At 36.4% G+C, this 16,169-nt stretch overlaps 1 protein-coding gene and 1 long non-coding RNA gene across 3 annotated transcripts in view; both read left to right on the top strand.

Moving 5' to 3' along the window:
• Positions 1-16,169, top strand: part of DIP-lambda (Dpr-interacting protein lambda) — a 476,056-nt gene that overhangs the window by 284,857 nt on the left and 175,030 nt on the right. Inside the window, exons 7-8 of the mRNA XM_070213258.1 lie at positions 2,308-2,427; positions 2,482-2,655. Coding sequence (XP_070069359.1) covers positions 2,308-2,427; positions 2,482-2,655 — 294 coding nt within the window. The remainder of the gene's footprint in view (positions 1-2,307; positions 2,428-2,481; positions 2,656-16,169) is intronic.
• LOC138912427 (uncharacterized) lies at positions 14,120-15,275 on the top strand. 2 transcript variants are annotated; one of them, XR_011417971.1, is made up of 4 exons: positions 14,120-14,243; positions 14,299-14,356; positions 14,428-14,582; positions 15,059-15,275. It is a non-coding gene; the product is annotated as an uncharacterized lncRNA (long non-coding RNA). The 2 variants fall into 2 exon arrangements; XR_011417970.1 differs by having other exon boundaries at positions 14,299-14,377.

The following is a 16,169-nucleotide window of genomic DNA, read 5'->3' as shown; positions in this document are numbered from 1 at the left end:
CGATATTTAACATTTTGAACTTTAAAAAATCTTAAAAAAAAACTGTTCCATCGAAAAAAAAATTAGTGGTATTTTCGTGATTTGGGGGTCGAACACTAACAGAATTTGCCATCAATTGCCTTGGAGCAGTTTGGCTGTAAACTAGTGTAATATACCAAATCACGTATTACATGAGTTTGCAATTTCGGTTCCACCGGGCTATAAAATGACTGTGACACCACACAATCTCATATATTTACCTATTAACTGCAGAGAAATATGTACTCTCTCAATACATATCGTTGATCAGAACGGTATTTACGCTCTGAATAATGCGCACAATATTTAAAATTTTTGCAATGGAACTATGGTCTAACACTTATACATATACAATGGATAACAGACAAAGTGGATTAATAAACCGAATTAATAATTTCACATCCCAACTTGGTGAGGAAATTTTTAAAGAAGATTTAAAATATCTCATTGATACGAGGAATATGTTCATGGATAAAGGAGAAGACGATCTTAACAAAACGGTATATGGTAATCATTTTACGTTTTGTAATAATGGATTCGGGGAAGATGCGTGTGCCTGCTTTTTCTATAAAAATCTAGTGACGGAGCCTTAAAACTAATGTCAACATATTTAGTGTATAAGAAGAGCCTGTTACAAATTTCCAAATAAACATGAGCTAAATTCATGACCTAAATTCAAATTTGTATCTTCTTTTGTTTGCGGGGATGTGTGATTTTTCGGCTATTTCTTTCAGGTCAAAAAGTTAAAAAAATAAAAATATATTTGAATTTAAAATTTACATATTCTTTTTGTTATTGGGGTGGGTGTTTGTTTCTCAGTGGCAAGCAAATGGATCCCCTTTTCAAGGGTGTTTGTGTCGCTTGCTCTCAACAACTTGTTTTTCTGTCTGATCCCACCATCCTGTGATATTATTTAGTATGGTAATTAAGTGACCCCGTGCACGTGTGAAACAGCCACTGAGCAACTAAAAGGGTCGCTTGCTATCAACAACCTGTTGCCACTCTGATTACACATATTTGGCCCGTGAACAATTTTTTATCCCCCACTAAATTTAGTTCCCTCGTATTTTCTGAATCTAAGCAAAGCACACCCGTCACACCCCGATTAACTAGGATAACCCAGATAACCAAAGGACACCCGTCACACCCCAGTAATTTGTACCCCCATTAACCAGGATAGCCTAAATGTAACGCTGTGATCACCCGTCACACCGTGTGAGCACCACACTTTCTTAATCTAAGCAAAGAATATATCGCTATGATCACCTGACACACCTCAGTAATTTCTCCCCGTTTAACTAGGATAACCCAGATAAGCAAAGGACACCCGTCACACCCCAGTAACTTCTCACCCGCTTAACTAGATTCTCGATTTCTTAAACGAAATTCGGGGGGCGAATTCCTGAATACAATTCCTAGATATAAGCAACTTATCACCCTAATTAACGATCACCCGTCACACCCCAGTAACTTCTCACCCGCTTAACTAGATTCCCGATTTTTTAAACGAAATTCGGGGGGCGAATTCCTGAATACAATTCCTAGATATAAGCAACTTATCACCCTAATTAACGATCACCCGTCACACCCCAGTAATCTCTCCACCGATTAATTAGAGTCCCGATTTCTGGACCGAATTTCGGGATCTGATTCCTGAATACAAATCCTAGTTACAAAAGCTGGATACAAATTAACGATCACTCGTCACGCACCCATTAACTTTAATTACCCCCTCACCTGTCACATTGTCCTGATTTATTACCTTAATTAGCATAATTAATTACCTCCCCCTCCACTTTTGTATCCAGCAATACGATTCAGAACCCCCATTTATACACTACTGTGGGGCTATGTAAAGTCATTGGTCTATAAGCCACAAACGCTTGACCATTTGGATGACAACATTCGCCGTGGTCTTGCCGCAAATGTTGGGAAAAGTCATCGAAAATTGGACGTCCAGATTGGACTACATCCGAGCCAGCCGTGGCGGTCATATGCCAGAAATCATTTATAAAATGTAATGCCACAAGATTATCTTTCGAAAAAAAAATTCATGTCAATCGAATAATCCATCGTTGTTTTATTGCAGCTCAAAGTTCTATACCTCTAAAAAACACCCGTTAGAAGACTTACTTTTCGATTGGTACCTTTATAAGCGAATATCGAAATGACAGTATAAAAACAAAATGTTTACCAACCTACAGACCTTTCCCCTACTTCCCCTAGAACTACCAATTATATAATGTCGGGAATTAGTCGAATAGTAAGGAGTTTATTAATTACTTTTAGTTTCGCCAACCATTAAAGCAATAAATCAATTGGTTGGAGCGCCCGTGGAAAGAGAAGTAACTCTGGAATGTATTGTAGAAGTTTATCCCAAACCCCTTAATGGTTGGTACCGCAACGAAGGTAAATAAAATGTTCTTGTTATTATCACAAGTAACTTAATAATTCATTTTTCAGGCAATGTTAAACTGCACAACGGGCACAAATATAATGTTTCAGAGGAAATGATTAATTTATACACATGGCATCTTAACCTTACTATAAGACATCTGACTAAATCAGACTTTGGAACTTATAGTTGTTTGAGCGTTAATGCACTTGGCAAGAGTGAATCACGTATTCGATTGCAAGGTAAACAAAATTTAATTAATTTATAATTATTTCTCTAAGCCTTAACATTTTAAAGCTATAGATAAAAGATAAAAAGAAATAGTTTCAAATCCTTTTATGATCGACAATGCATGTTTGGTCATCAGAAGAACACATAAAAATCTCGTTGGAAGAAATAATCCCTCACTTTTAGGGCCGTTTTCTCGTCCGTCCTGCAAAGTAAAATTTAGCTAATAGAAGGATAAATTTATCCCGGTGGCAAATCAGTTTTCGTTTTCTCGTCCGTCATTTAAAACTCCAAGTAAAAGGCGCACTAATTTGAGACTGGGTGGCAGCCCCACAATAGAAGAGTTAACTAATTGTCAAAAATTAATCGAAAAACTATCGAAAAATACCATAAAACAGTCATACTAACAGCTGATGATATAAACAAAATTTCAAACTAATAAAAAACAATGTCGGCAGAAAGAAAGTTTCGCGGTAAAAATTATACCGATTCTTGTAGAACTGGTGTCTTCGGAATCGCCTCCGGGAGACTGAATTCTTACATGCGTGCAATCTATGGCTCCTATCTTGGACTTTCGGAAACTTGGCTATTTTATAAAAATCAACAACATTTTCTTGAAGATCTTTAATACGCCGGTGCTTTATAAATTGTTTTGAAAAAGACGCTATAGCAAAATTAACGCCCTTAACAACTCGACTGGCAGTGGCCACGCTAACACCACAAAAATTGCCTACAGTTATAAGAAAACTGCCGCTTGCGTAGAATCTAAGAGCTATTAGAAGGTTAACCCATGTATTAACCCATGTATCGTTTCCCGATAATAATGGTTTGTGATTATATGGAATTAGTTAAATCAAATGAATGCACTTACTGCTTTACTTTAAATTCAAGTCGCAAAACATTTTTTTGTAAAACAAATTTAACCGCTTTTTCTTAAGAGAACCCTTTTAACAAATTCTTCATCACTGTAATGCTTGAAGTAATTTCTTTGGTCGTGATATCTGCGCCGATAGGTTCGCACTTCAGACAATTCGACGATATCCCACAGAGTTTGAAGATAAATCGCTCGGGAATTCATTTTAAAATCAATTGGATGACATTAACAATTTTGATTTGTATTTAACTGTAAATAGAATCACCTGTTTTCGAATGAAGAGTGGAACCAGATTGACAACGCTCAAATGTCTGGCAACACTTGCGCACAATCCGACGGCACAAATTTTGCACGTTGGATGAAGTACCGAGACAAAATTTGTCCCTACCTGCGCTAACATAAAGACGAGTAAACCATTTTTTGTTTATCGCTCCGTTGTCCCGGCAGGCAAACTAAAGTACGGACGAGAAAACGGCCCTAAGAACCGGTTTCTCGAGTGCCGGCTAACATTTCTCGAACAGATAAAGTCCCTGCTAAGGCATTTTGGCTTTCTCGAGCACCAATGTAAGAGCTAACTTTGACAGGGACTCGGAGTCCCTGTTAAGCGTTTTCGGCTCGATAGAATGACAACTGATTTCCCAAAGCCAACTATGAAGAAGAAACGAAATCAAAGCTGACTTTTCCTTTGAATTATACCCAAAAAGCTGATGAAATAATCGAAGCACGCCATTTTTTGCGCTCATTTTTCACAGCACAATTCTGTGCGTTAACAGCACTCTGTAGTTGTTTCTCGTTCAGATAAATTAAAGCAGTCGAGAAAGCGGATTTGCTTTTACGAACAGTTTATCTGGTATTTAAGTTTTTCGAACAGATAGCTTTGACAGGGACTCGAGAAACCGGCCCTTAATCGCGCAATTAACTAAAACAAATTACGAAATCTTTAAACATGCCATGCGACAAAAGCGGGTTGCAGCCGTTTTTACTCGGCTTGGAGACGTATTTGTCAAGCCTATAGGCGGAGCAGAGGCTTACTATGTGCAAAGCTCTAATGAGCTTTCTGGTCTGAGTTAAATTTAAATTTCTTCAAACAGGAAATGGTTTTTAGAAAGGCACCTTCAAAACAAGAAAAAATATTTCTTAAAACAAGAAAAGCAATTCTTGATTTAAGAAATAATATTTCTTGAAAGGATGTTTTACAAACCCTGAAAGTAAAATGTAACTTAGTTTTTTTTATATTATATTTTATTACATTTCAAACATTTAACACTTAACATTTAAACATTTTTAAATAACACACTTTTTGACTTAAGAAAACATTTATTATTGAGCATACGAGTTATTATTGGTGGTGTATTTAATTCACATAATTTAATATTGTATAACACTGTTGAACTTCATATGACATAAGGTGATTTCAAAACTCAGTATGTAGTTGCAGGTATCAAAAACCATTTTCTTCGCCTTCCCACATCTGGAAAATATAGTATTATTGGGATATCAACAACATTTTTTGAAATAATGTAATGTTAATAATAGCCAAAATACAATCACGTTGGCCAAAGGACAGAGAGAGGAGCCAGACAAGTAGAACACAAGGTTAGAAGGGTTGAAAATCGAATTTCAGAGAGAGAGAGCGGGAGAACAGGGAGAGACACGTACAATGTACACCTAACCCAGCGGCGAAAATTGCCATTACAAAATAGATTACGAATGCATTACTTCTCCTCTCGTAATAGAGAAACAATGGATTACAACATGGATTACTTTGCCATAGGCATGGCCGCCTTGTAATGTGGTCGGGAGACAATTTGCATTACTAGTAATGGGAAAAGTATGCTAGGGCCGAATCACCTTCGGGTCTCCATTACGAATTCCATATACTTTTCCGAAATTGTAATGCAAAATGTAGACGGACTAGAGAAAATTCAACATACAATTTGAAAAACGTATGCTGAGTTGTAATGCATGTTCATTTATGAAAACAAAAAATATTCTTTCCTCATGTAGGAATTGAACATGGGTATTATTGTATAATGGATGGAAAGGCTAACCGCTCGGCCATTGTCTGTGCTTTTTTTAGTTCGTCAAACTATATTTAGACTGCATGCTGTTATTATTAAAGTTCCGAAGCTCAAACGTGAGGAAGGGGAAACGAAAAACGAACACATAGACAATAATTTTTATGTGTGTTTGTGATTTTTGACGAAGGGAAATCGTTAGCGAACGAAAAAACGAAGTCATAGGAGTCCTGATTACAACTTCTCTAACGAAAAGCAGCGATAGTAATCGGTTACATTTTCTTTACATGTAATGCATTTTTTCTCCAGACCCCATTCGCCTGTTCGCCGCTGGGAAGGGTTAAACAACAATCTCTATTGTCGTTTCACTCGCACTTACTACGCACACTTCTCTCACTCGCACTTGTTGTGAGCATTGTTAACGGACTGCTTTTTGCCGACGAGACTACCTTCTATAATTGTACCATGGCTACCGACTTCTCTGGTCACCCGAGCGTCAGTTGTGAAAAAAATTCGTAAGTGATGGACGTGATTCTCAAGCGGATAAGAGGTGAAGCATTTTTCCAAATATTCAAAGGTACGTACATTAGGGTGGGTCGATTTGGAGGTCAACAAATCGTAGATCTATAGATCTACAAATCTATAGACTATTCTAAGCAACATTGGCAAAGAAACTATGCCTTGGAAACCACGATTAACCCTCCGCATTTACAAGAGAACAATACTGGTTTTTTGATGAAAAATATCTCAGTAGCCTTGACTTTGGAACATTTGTATGGACGCGAAAAAAGATATAAATCGTTTGGGCGGAACATAACCAATGGACCATTCTAAGACATATTGGCCAAGAAACTATATGCCTAAAACCACGTTTGACCCTCCGCATTTGCAAAAGAAAAATACTGGTATTTCACTTTATTTTTGAGAAAAATATCATAGTAGCCGTTACTAATTTACAAAAAAACAGTATTAAAAAAATGCTTTAAAGAGAACAAAAAATTTTTTGCAAAGGGGAGAATTTAAAATTGACAAATATTTCACGGCTACTATGATATTTTACTCAAAAGTAAAACGAAATACCAGTATTTTTCTCTTGCAAATGCGGAGGGCCAAACGTGGTTTATGGCATATAGTTTCTTGGGCAATATGGCTTAGAAATGTCCAGAGATTGTTTTCCGCCCAAACGATTTTTTACGTTTTTCAGGTCCATTCTAGTGTAGAAATTTTAGGGCTACTGTGATATTTTTCATAAAATACTGGGTTTTTTTCTTTTGCAAATGCCGAGGGTCAAACGTGGTTTTCAAGATATAGTTTCTTTTGCAATATTGCTTAGAATTCTTCCTAGATTGCGTTCCCCCCCTACGATTTATCACTTTTTTTGCCCATACAAATCGACCCAGTCTAGCGTACATACATTCATATTTATAAACAGGCCTTTGGGCGAAGGTGGAACTATACAAGGTGATCTCGTCGCGAGAGCTGCCCTCTTTTGAGGACGTTATTTGTGCCAGTCTCTATCTAGCTTTCTCATTCTATCGCTTAAGAGAGACAGAGAGGTAAACATATTTAACGTCCTCAGCAGAGCTGACGAGACCACCTTGTATAGTTCCACCATGGGTCATGGTACAATTTAGAGAAGGAGAAGAGAGAAAAGTCGCGACGCGTCGGTCGAGAGAGCGATAGATAGGAGCAGAATATGAAAGGATTGAAAATCGTGTTTCAGATCGGGTGAGCCGCGTACATGCATACATATTTACATGCCTAGGTATGTCAAACAAACACAAAATACTAATCGACTCTGCAAAATTAAACATTCTTAGCCAAAAGATTTAAAAATGCAACCTCTTCGAGTCAAACATGGTATCAAATTAAAGCTCTAAGGATAGGTAAAGAAACTACATGACAGGATCTAGATGTTGACGTAGTTGAACTCAACCTATAGAGAGAACGCTATAGTCCGGTTGGTGTCCCGACTATCTAATACCCTTCACTTGGCTAAAGGGAGTGCGAGGGAGGTAGATATATAACATTTTTTTGATTGCGTATAACTTTTTAATGAATGGTCCGATTTGAAAAATGTCTTCTGCATTTCGAAAGGAAAAAAATTACACAACCAAATTGCATTTATACTTCTCGGAAATCTTTAAGGGTGTGGGCGCCAGACACATTTTTAAATCGTTAGTGGGCGATTGTGGGCGTTAGAGGGGGCGTGGCGCTTGCCTGAAATAAACTTGCGCTGCGTAGGAAGCCCAAGAATATGTGCGGGAAAACTCAACCATCTAGCTTTTGTAGTTTCCGAGATCTCAGCGTTCATACGGACAGACAGACAGACAGACGGAAAGACAGACTCGTCTAGTGACCCTGATCAAGAATATATATACTTTATGGGGTCGGAATCGCTTTCTTCTAGATGTAACATACTTTTGCTCGAATACAATATACCCTTTTACTCTACGAGTAACGGGTATAGTTAGCAAACGTAGCAAAGTACCTGAAAACATCTGTGATACTAGGTTTATGTGTGTTGACCAATGTGATGTCTTAGATAATATTCTTAAAGTTAAGTCTAACGCAGTTGGGCCTTCTAGAGATGTTCAACTCGCGCTTCAAAGAACAAACTGAGCAAATAGCATGCTATGTGAGGGACGCAGAGGAACGCATTCGAGACGGTCTTACGTGCCGCTTAGATTGCATTGCAGCCGAGATGAAGCAGTTTGGGGAGCGTGTCACCATCGTGGAGGGCGAAGTGGCACAATTACGCGCTGGGAGGAATCAGCTGATTGAGCCTGTTGCCCTTATATTTTTTTGATCACCCCCAATTTCCCAATTTCTTCGATTATTCTCTGCTTTACTACTACACGTACATATATTAACGTGCGATTGAGAATTCAGAATTGCAATAGTTCTCTTCCTGAATTCGCTTGCGTTTTCTTTGTGCTTAGCAACAGCAACTGATTCTTGTTGTTCAAGTGGTAATGGCAAATAGTACGCATTTATCGGATGCAGCGCCTTCTCTGCTCACTTAGCCATAGGTAAATAAATATTTCTGCGCATTTTAGCGTCTTGGCACCCAACACAATCCTCATTCTTCTTCTCTTGATACACTTGTTCACTTGAAATTAGCTGACAAATCTCTCGGATCCTTTCGCACCCGCATTACAATGAGAAAAAATGTATTGCTTTAATTAAATCAATTGACAGGAAGTGAAGTAAGTGAAAACAGCCAATCATGTGTCTCGAATTTGGCTTCCGTGTTCGAGTTATGTCGCCTATGATAAGATCGAAAGCACGGACTCCCAGTGGGATTGTAGAATGACAAATTGTCAACTAAACACAAATGAAATTGTTAGCCAGTGGGCGAAAATCAATGGGCTAGGATTAAACCCAAAAAATCTAAATGTATTGTTGTAGGTAAACGAGTGATGGCTACCGATGCATTGGAAAAACTACCTATTAATAATGCTCCTCTTGAGTATGTGAAAAGTGCAATTAATTTAGGATTTACGTTTAAATTAACATTGACTTGGGATGATCACATTAATAAATCTGCGGGAAAAATGTATGCAATACTTTGAAATCTATACTTGACCAAAGACTTTTTACCGACCAAAATAATAATGTGGCAAGATATATTTATAATAGAAATAGAGCTGACCATATAAGTGACGTTACAACTAAAATCTTTAACATGCCACTTAAATCCTGGACAAACCTTAGGGCCCTATTACTACTCCATAAAATTATAAGCAAACAAGAGCCGTTATATCTAAACGAAAAACTTATTTTTAGTTCGTCAAGAAGAACCAGAAACATAATGAGCATTAAGTATAAGTACCTATGCACAAGGAGGCAGTTCCTTCACACAAAAAAAAAACTATGTAAAATTAACATAGAAAAATAGTATTTCACTATTTTCTGAATTTTTCATTTATTTTGTTGTTTTATTTTTTGGGTCATTGAATAGTATTTAACAATTAAAATAGTAGAAAACCTATTTACGAAATATGCATGTATTTTGTTGTTTTATTCATTTGCCAAGTTAATAGTAACGTCTCAATTAATATCGTAGCAAAACTATTTTATTTGTTTGCGTGTATTTTGTTGATTTATTTTTTTGGGCATCACTATGGACGGCAGTCCATGTAGTGACGAAGCGCACCAGGAGAGTGTGCGAAGGCGACTACTATATATACACGAAGAAATGAAAATCTGCTGTGATAGTCAGATCGTAATGAGTAATACACCAATCGAAAGGTATTGCAAAAACTTAAAGGATTGCATACCAAGACTTTAAGAAAAGCAATTGGATTGGGAGAGAGAGCGGTGAAAGTGAAAAAGTGCAAATTTCGAAATTTGGAGCTGTTGGGGCCGGTGGGGATAAATGACCCCTCGCAATGTTTAATTTGTGTTCCTATTGAAAATACCCGTCGAATGAGGGGTCATATGATAAAATCCGACGCTCCGTTCAAAAGTTATAGCCAAAATAAGATTTTCTTCTTCTTCCCAAAATGAAAATTTATTTCTGTTTGTCAGTTTGTCAGCTTGTCAGTTTGTCAGTTTGTCCAAAACATGTTTTTTAAGTTTTGAAAATTTGATATGACGTTCATCACATCGATATAAAACACTTTTGTTCTACCACTTTTGGAAAAACCCGCTAGTTTAGCGGGAAAACAGCTATAAATAGCTAAAATTCGGAAATCCGTAACTTCTATACTACAGACTTGTGTTGCATCTCGTTTGAAAGGTATTTTTAAATGCTATAAACGCCTTCTATATACATTCTGTGTAAATGTAATGGGTAAAAAGATATGAACAAAACAAAATTTGTTTAAACTTTTTTTTAGCTTTTTTTTAATTTTCTCAAAAACGGCTCTAACGAATTTCCTTACAACTTTAAACTGTATAGCCCTTGATATTCCTTAAATTTTGGTATATATCATGTTTATGTAAAAAATCGCGTTTAAAAGTTATTCAGAAACGAAAATAGAAACTTTTGCCAGCTCAGAACAACTAACGCTTCCTGAGTGTTTAATTTTGTGCGTGGGTATCCAAACTGTATTTTAGGCTCGTAGAATCATTTCAATTGTTTTAAGGAGTTCCAAATAGGAAACTTTTGTTTTACGACTTTTGGAATAACCCGCTGCTTTAGCGGAAAAAAGCTAGAAATAGCTAAATTTCGTTAGTTTGTAAGTTCTACCAAAGAGAATACATTATATAGAGAGGGCATAACTCTGACTTTCTGTTCAAACTGTTGTCGGCAAGGGGAAAAGGGGGAAAGAGCTTGTTCTATTTTTAGAATTCGTTTATTGAGTACACAATGCATAAGTGTAAGTGGGCTTTGTGTGTATGTGTGCGAGAACGTGGCAACACATTTTCGAGAAAATTTCATTTTTGTAATTTCTATAATCTAGGGCCAACAACATTTAAAAGTCGAAAAGGGTTTTCTGTCCAACATTTTCAACTCGGTCTATGGTCGTGCTGGTTAAAGCGTTGATCAGCGATGTTGATGCGAGTTCGATCCCCGCAAGGGCCAGACGTTTTCTAATATTGTTTTTTTCTTTTTTTGATGTCTCGAAATATATATACTTTTTTTTATTATTTTAGTTAAAAGCTAAACAATTTTTTTATATTTCTTTTCTTGTAGATTAACATCTTAAGATTATACAAAAAAGTTTTAAGTCAATCTAAAAGAACTTTGGAAGCTAGGATGTAATTAGTACTAGTAAAATTTTTCTAAAAAAAATCATTTTTGATTTTGCACGGCTTAATAAAATATTTAAAGTAAAAAAAAAAATAAAACTTCCCAGGGCGGGTTTTTTCTATTCTTAAACGAAATGTAATTTTTGGCGGAGATACAGTGAACACCGCAAAACGTCTTTTTAAAGTGCTCTATACGTGTTTTACATATGACATGTTTTTCTCGAATCCACGTTTTTAAAAGTCCGTGTTCATCGGCATTTCTAAACGGCTCAACCGATCGTTTTTAAATTTGTCGCATATTTTTCTGCATAAAAAAACCCGCCCCCAGGGAATCGTTTTTTTTTTTAAACTTTAAAAATTTTTTTGTTAAGCCCAAATTCAAATTTTTTAGCTGAAAAACGCATTCTTAACTTTGGAAAATCAAAAAAAAATTCTTAAAATTAAAAAAGTAAAGAACGGGCTTCCTAAGGGCTGGTTTTTTTTAATTCTTAAGCGAAATATAAAAACAAATGTAAAAATGGAAATCCAATAATTTTTGGCGGTGGTAAAGAAATTATTCGATGTTATTTAAATAACACTCAATAATATACAAAAGGTTTGAATTAAATCCATCTTAACAGTTTTTATACCCGTTACTCGTAGAGTAAAAGGGTATACTAGATTCGTGCAAAAGTATGTAACAGCTAGAAGGAAGCGTTTCCGACCCCATAAAGTATATATATTCTTGATCAGGGTCACTAGCCGAGTCGATCTAGCCATGTCCGTCTGTCCGTCTGTCCGTCTGTCCGTCTGTCCGTCTGTCCGTCTGTCTGTCTGTATGAACGCTGAGATCTCAGAAACTACAAAAGCTAGAAGGTTGAGATTTCCCACACATATTCTTTGGCTTCCTACGCAGCGCAAGTTTATTTTAGCCGAGCGCCACGCCCCCTCTAACGCCCACAATCGCCCACTAACGATTTTAAAATGGGTCCTGCGCCCACATCTTTAAAGATTTCCGAGAAGTATAAATGTAATTTTGTTGTGTATATTTATACCTATCGAAATGTAGAAGACATTTTTCAAATCGGACCATTCATTAAAAAGTTATACGCTTTATAAATTTTCAACATATATCTATCTCCCTCGCACTCCCTTTAGCTGAGTTACGGTTATTAGTCGGGACACCAACCCGACACAGCGTTCGCACTCCCTTTAGCTGAGTGACGGGTATTAGATAGTCGGGACCCGACTATAGCGTTCTCTCTTGTTATAGAAAAAATCAACAAAAAAATTACAAAATAGAAAAAAAACAAAATACTCTTAAAAAACAAAAAAAAAAAAAACCCCGCAAGAAATTGAAATTCTACAACGGGATTCGATCCCCGTACCGCTTAAATTGGTAGTCAGATGTCTTATCCACTGGGCCAAATGGCAAGCAGTGCTGGGGCCGACTAGATTCCAAGTAGAATCGAGCAGTGCGGGTTCTACTGTTAAAATGCGGGTTCCACCGCTAGAACCCGCCATACGACAGACTCCTTTGTATGACATGTCCTCTCTATATATTTATACTCTTTGGTAATAGGAAATAAATTCTAGCTTCTTTGGTTTTTATTGTATTATCTTCTACTCTGGGATATGACTCTTTTTAAATATTTCCGAATTTCAATTTTAATTTGATCGAAATCGGACGACTATATCATATAGCTGCCTTAGGAACGATCGGAAAATTAATGAGAAATATTAGAAAATTTAACATTTTTGCGATTTTTTAATTAATAGGAATGATCTGCAAGGGTATATAAGCTTCGGCTGGCCGAAGCTAGCTTCCTTTCTTGTTTCAGATTGTAATTTTAATTTTTCAAAGCCTACTTTCTTAACAATAACAAAACCCATTGATTTGAGTTCTTATTTCAAAAAACACCGAAGCTAGAATTTTATTAACGTTTCCTTCCTATGGGAGCTATAAGATATAGTTGTCCGATCCGGTCGGTTCCGACTTACATATATACTAGCTGCAATAGAAAGAAAACTTTTGGGAAAGTTTTAAGCCGATAGCTTTAAAACTGAGAGACTAGTTTGCGTAGAAACGGACAGACAGACGGACGGACAGACGGCCAGACGGACAGACGGGCATGGCTAGATCGACTCGTCTAGTGATGCTGATCAAGAATATATATACTTTATGGCAGCGGTCGGCAGCGCCCTATTAAGTGAGCATAGGGGTTTGTTCTGCCGGCGCGCTGCTCGCACATGTATAACGTAATACAGCGGTCTGCACACACACATCGATAAGCTGCCCAGTGCAAATTACTTACACAAATATCCCTGTAGTTCTCAAGGGGGCCGGTGGCACTTTCGGGGTAGAAAAGGGATCGACCACCCAGTGGTCCCTTAAGGGTCAATAGGTGGCGTGTGTATTTTTTACAAGAGCAAAAGAGTTATCGGAGAGTGAACACTTCTATGTGAACACTTCTATATGAGTTAAAAAAATTGTAAAATGAAATTTTTGACAAGTTTATAATGATTTTAATAACGAATACAACTTTATTTTGTTTATATAAAAAACAAATTTAAAAAAAGTTAAAATAATAAAATAAAAACTTAATAATGAGATAAAATAAAATAATAAATGATAGAATTTTATTTCTTTTTATATTATTTATATTTAATAATGAGCAATTTAGCTGCAGCAATATTTTTAACAATAGCGGTGGTTCAGTAGCAAAACGTTTTCTTTCCTTCCATAACAAGCGGATTTTATTGGTGCTTAGATATATAAAATAAATATATAAGTACCTAATTTTATATAGATAGAACTAAACAAAAATAATATTAGCGAATGTTTTTATTGCCATCGATTATACGATATCGGTAGTCGCAATATTAATCGTAACGGATTGCCATAACTACCAAACCCCGCTACCATCACTAACCCAACGTTTGCGCCAAATTTTGTAAACATTGTATTTAATTTGTCTTATTGTACATTTAAAGTGTTATATTTTGTTGTGATCTGAGGTGTCGTCAACAGGTGAGTAACACCATGAGTTGTGCAAGTGAAATACCTAATAATGTGTGATATTTAGCCATGAACAGCAACAGGCACATTCGTCGATTTGTTAAAGAGGAGAAGGAGAAATAGTGGTGCAAAGGACTCCTACGCAAGTATTTTTTCTTTGATATAAATATTTTGGTGAAATTTTCTTCCTTTTTAGATTAAAGCCATGAGATCGTTGTTGCTGCCAGAAGGGGGTTTAAAAAACTTGCGGAGGGTTCTCACGGATGAGTTTGTTGTGGGATTTAATGTTAAAGGCCTTTCTGGAAAAAAAAGCCGTAAACTCCTTTACATATTTCTATGGTGCACTTCACGGTAGGTTATTTTTATAACTGTATTTTTTATAATACACTTAGTTTCTTGATTCAATTTCAATCTATTTACTTAGAATGCCATCTGTCTTTAATCCTATTTCTTTCTGTCTTTTTCTGCTTTTCACTTTTAAAACATGGTTTGATGTAAACAGGCTTGTATAACAAAATCTAAAAATATGTATTTAAACCCATGCAGAGGGAATTATAATTTAGTCCAGAAGTTTGTTACGCAGTAAAGGAGACCTTTTCAAACCTATAAAGTAAATCCATTTAACCATGTCCGTCTGTCTGTCGGTTCAAGTTTCAAAAGCGTGAAATAAGTCTACATTTAACTGTTGGTTATTCTTATTTTATATTTATGCTTTTCTAGTCACAATTTTATTCCTGAAAGCTGCAAGGGTATTAAAACTTTGGCTTGCCGAAGTTAGTTTCTGTTCTCATTTTATTTTAAAACACTAAAATCTTATTTTTTTTTAGATATTGTTTCAGAATCTGGTAATGCAGAAATATTGATTCCCAAGGCAATTCAATTGCAAAAGAAACGATTTTTTAAAAATAAATCCAAATCAAATAATAACAACAATGAGGCACTCAACAAAAACGTGTCAGCAGAGGAATTTGTTCAATAAATATAAATTAAAAAAATAGAAAAATTGTCTACTTATAATACAATAAATTAATTTAACAAAAAGTATTTTTTCTTGGGAAGTTTCATAGCATTCAGCTTTTTTGGTATTGAAAACTCCAACCCCATTTCATACCCCTTTTCGCCACAAAAGGGACCGATAGGTGGTCCCATTTAATACCCCTTTTCGCCACAAAAGGGACCGATAGGTGGTCCGATAGATGGTCCGATAGGTGGCCCCTTTTGTGGCGAAAAGGGGTATAATATGGGACCACCTATCGGTCCCTTTTGTGGCGAAAGGTAATGCAGAACTTCGCCATATGACCACCGCCTAGGACATGCCGTGGTAAAAGTGGATAGAAATTTACATTGCGGGTGGTATGAACGGGAGTTAGTCCCAAGCCCCCGGTGTATGGCGATTTCGCTAGTTCGGGACCAGTCCCGGCGAACTACAGGGATAAAACAAAATGTCAACGTATGTGTGTGCCGACCGCTGCTTTATGGGGTCGGAAACGTCTCCTTCACCGCGTTGCAAAGTTCTGACTGAAATCATAATACCCTCTGCAAGGGTATAAAAATAAAAGTCAATTAAAATAGTAATAAAAGTATAAGAGTAATAATGAAACGGAATATATATGTATATATTGTATATATTGCAATCTGAGCCGACACAAATGTTAGCAAACAAGTTAATGCCATTTCCTCACTGATGTACATACTGTAGTATTTTTTCGGTATTCAAAAAAATGCTATTTCCTGTCCGCACGGGACAGCATTTAGCATTCAGCATCAATAGATAATATATTATTTCGAAAACAGATGTGCTTTGCTTTTAAATTCAAAATATTCAATGTTAACAAAAATTTCTTATTTTTGTCATGTGTTTTCTGCTGAAAATTCAGAAACAGCTAGAGAAACAGTGCAGGCACGGAAATAAAAAGGAAAGCGTTGAAAGCTTTTCAT

Source organism: Drosophila takahashii, chromosome 2R, assembly GCF_030179915.1.
Source record: "Drosophila takahashii strain IR98-3 E-12201 chromosome 2R, DtakHiC1v2, whole genome shotgun sequence".
In the NCBI taxonomy this organism is placed as follows: Eukaryota; Metazoa; Arthropoda; class Insecta; order Diptera; family Drosophilidae; genus Drosophila; species Drosophila takahashii.
This window is presented reverse-complemented; position numbering and strand designations above follow the sequence as displayed.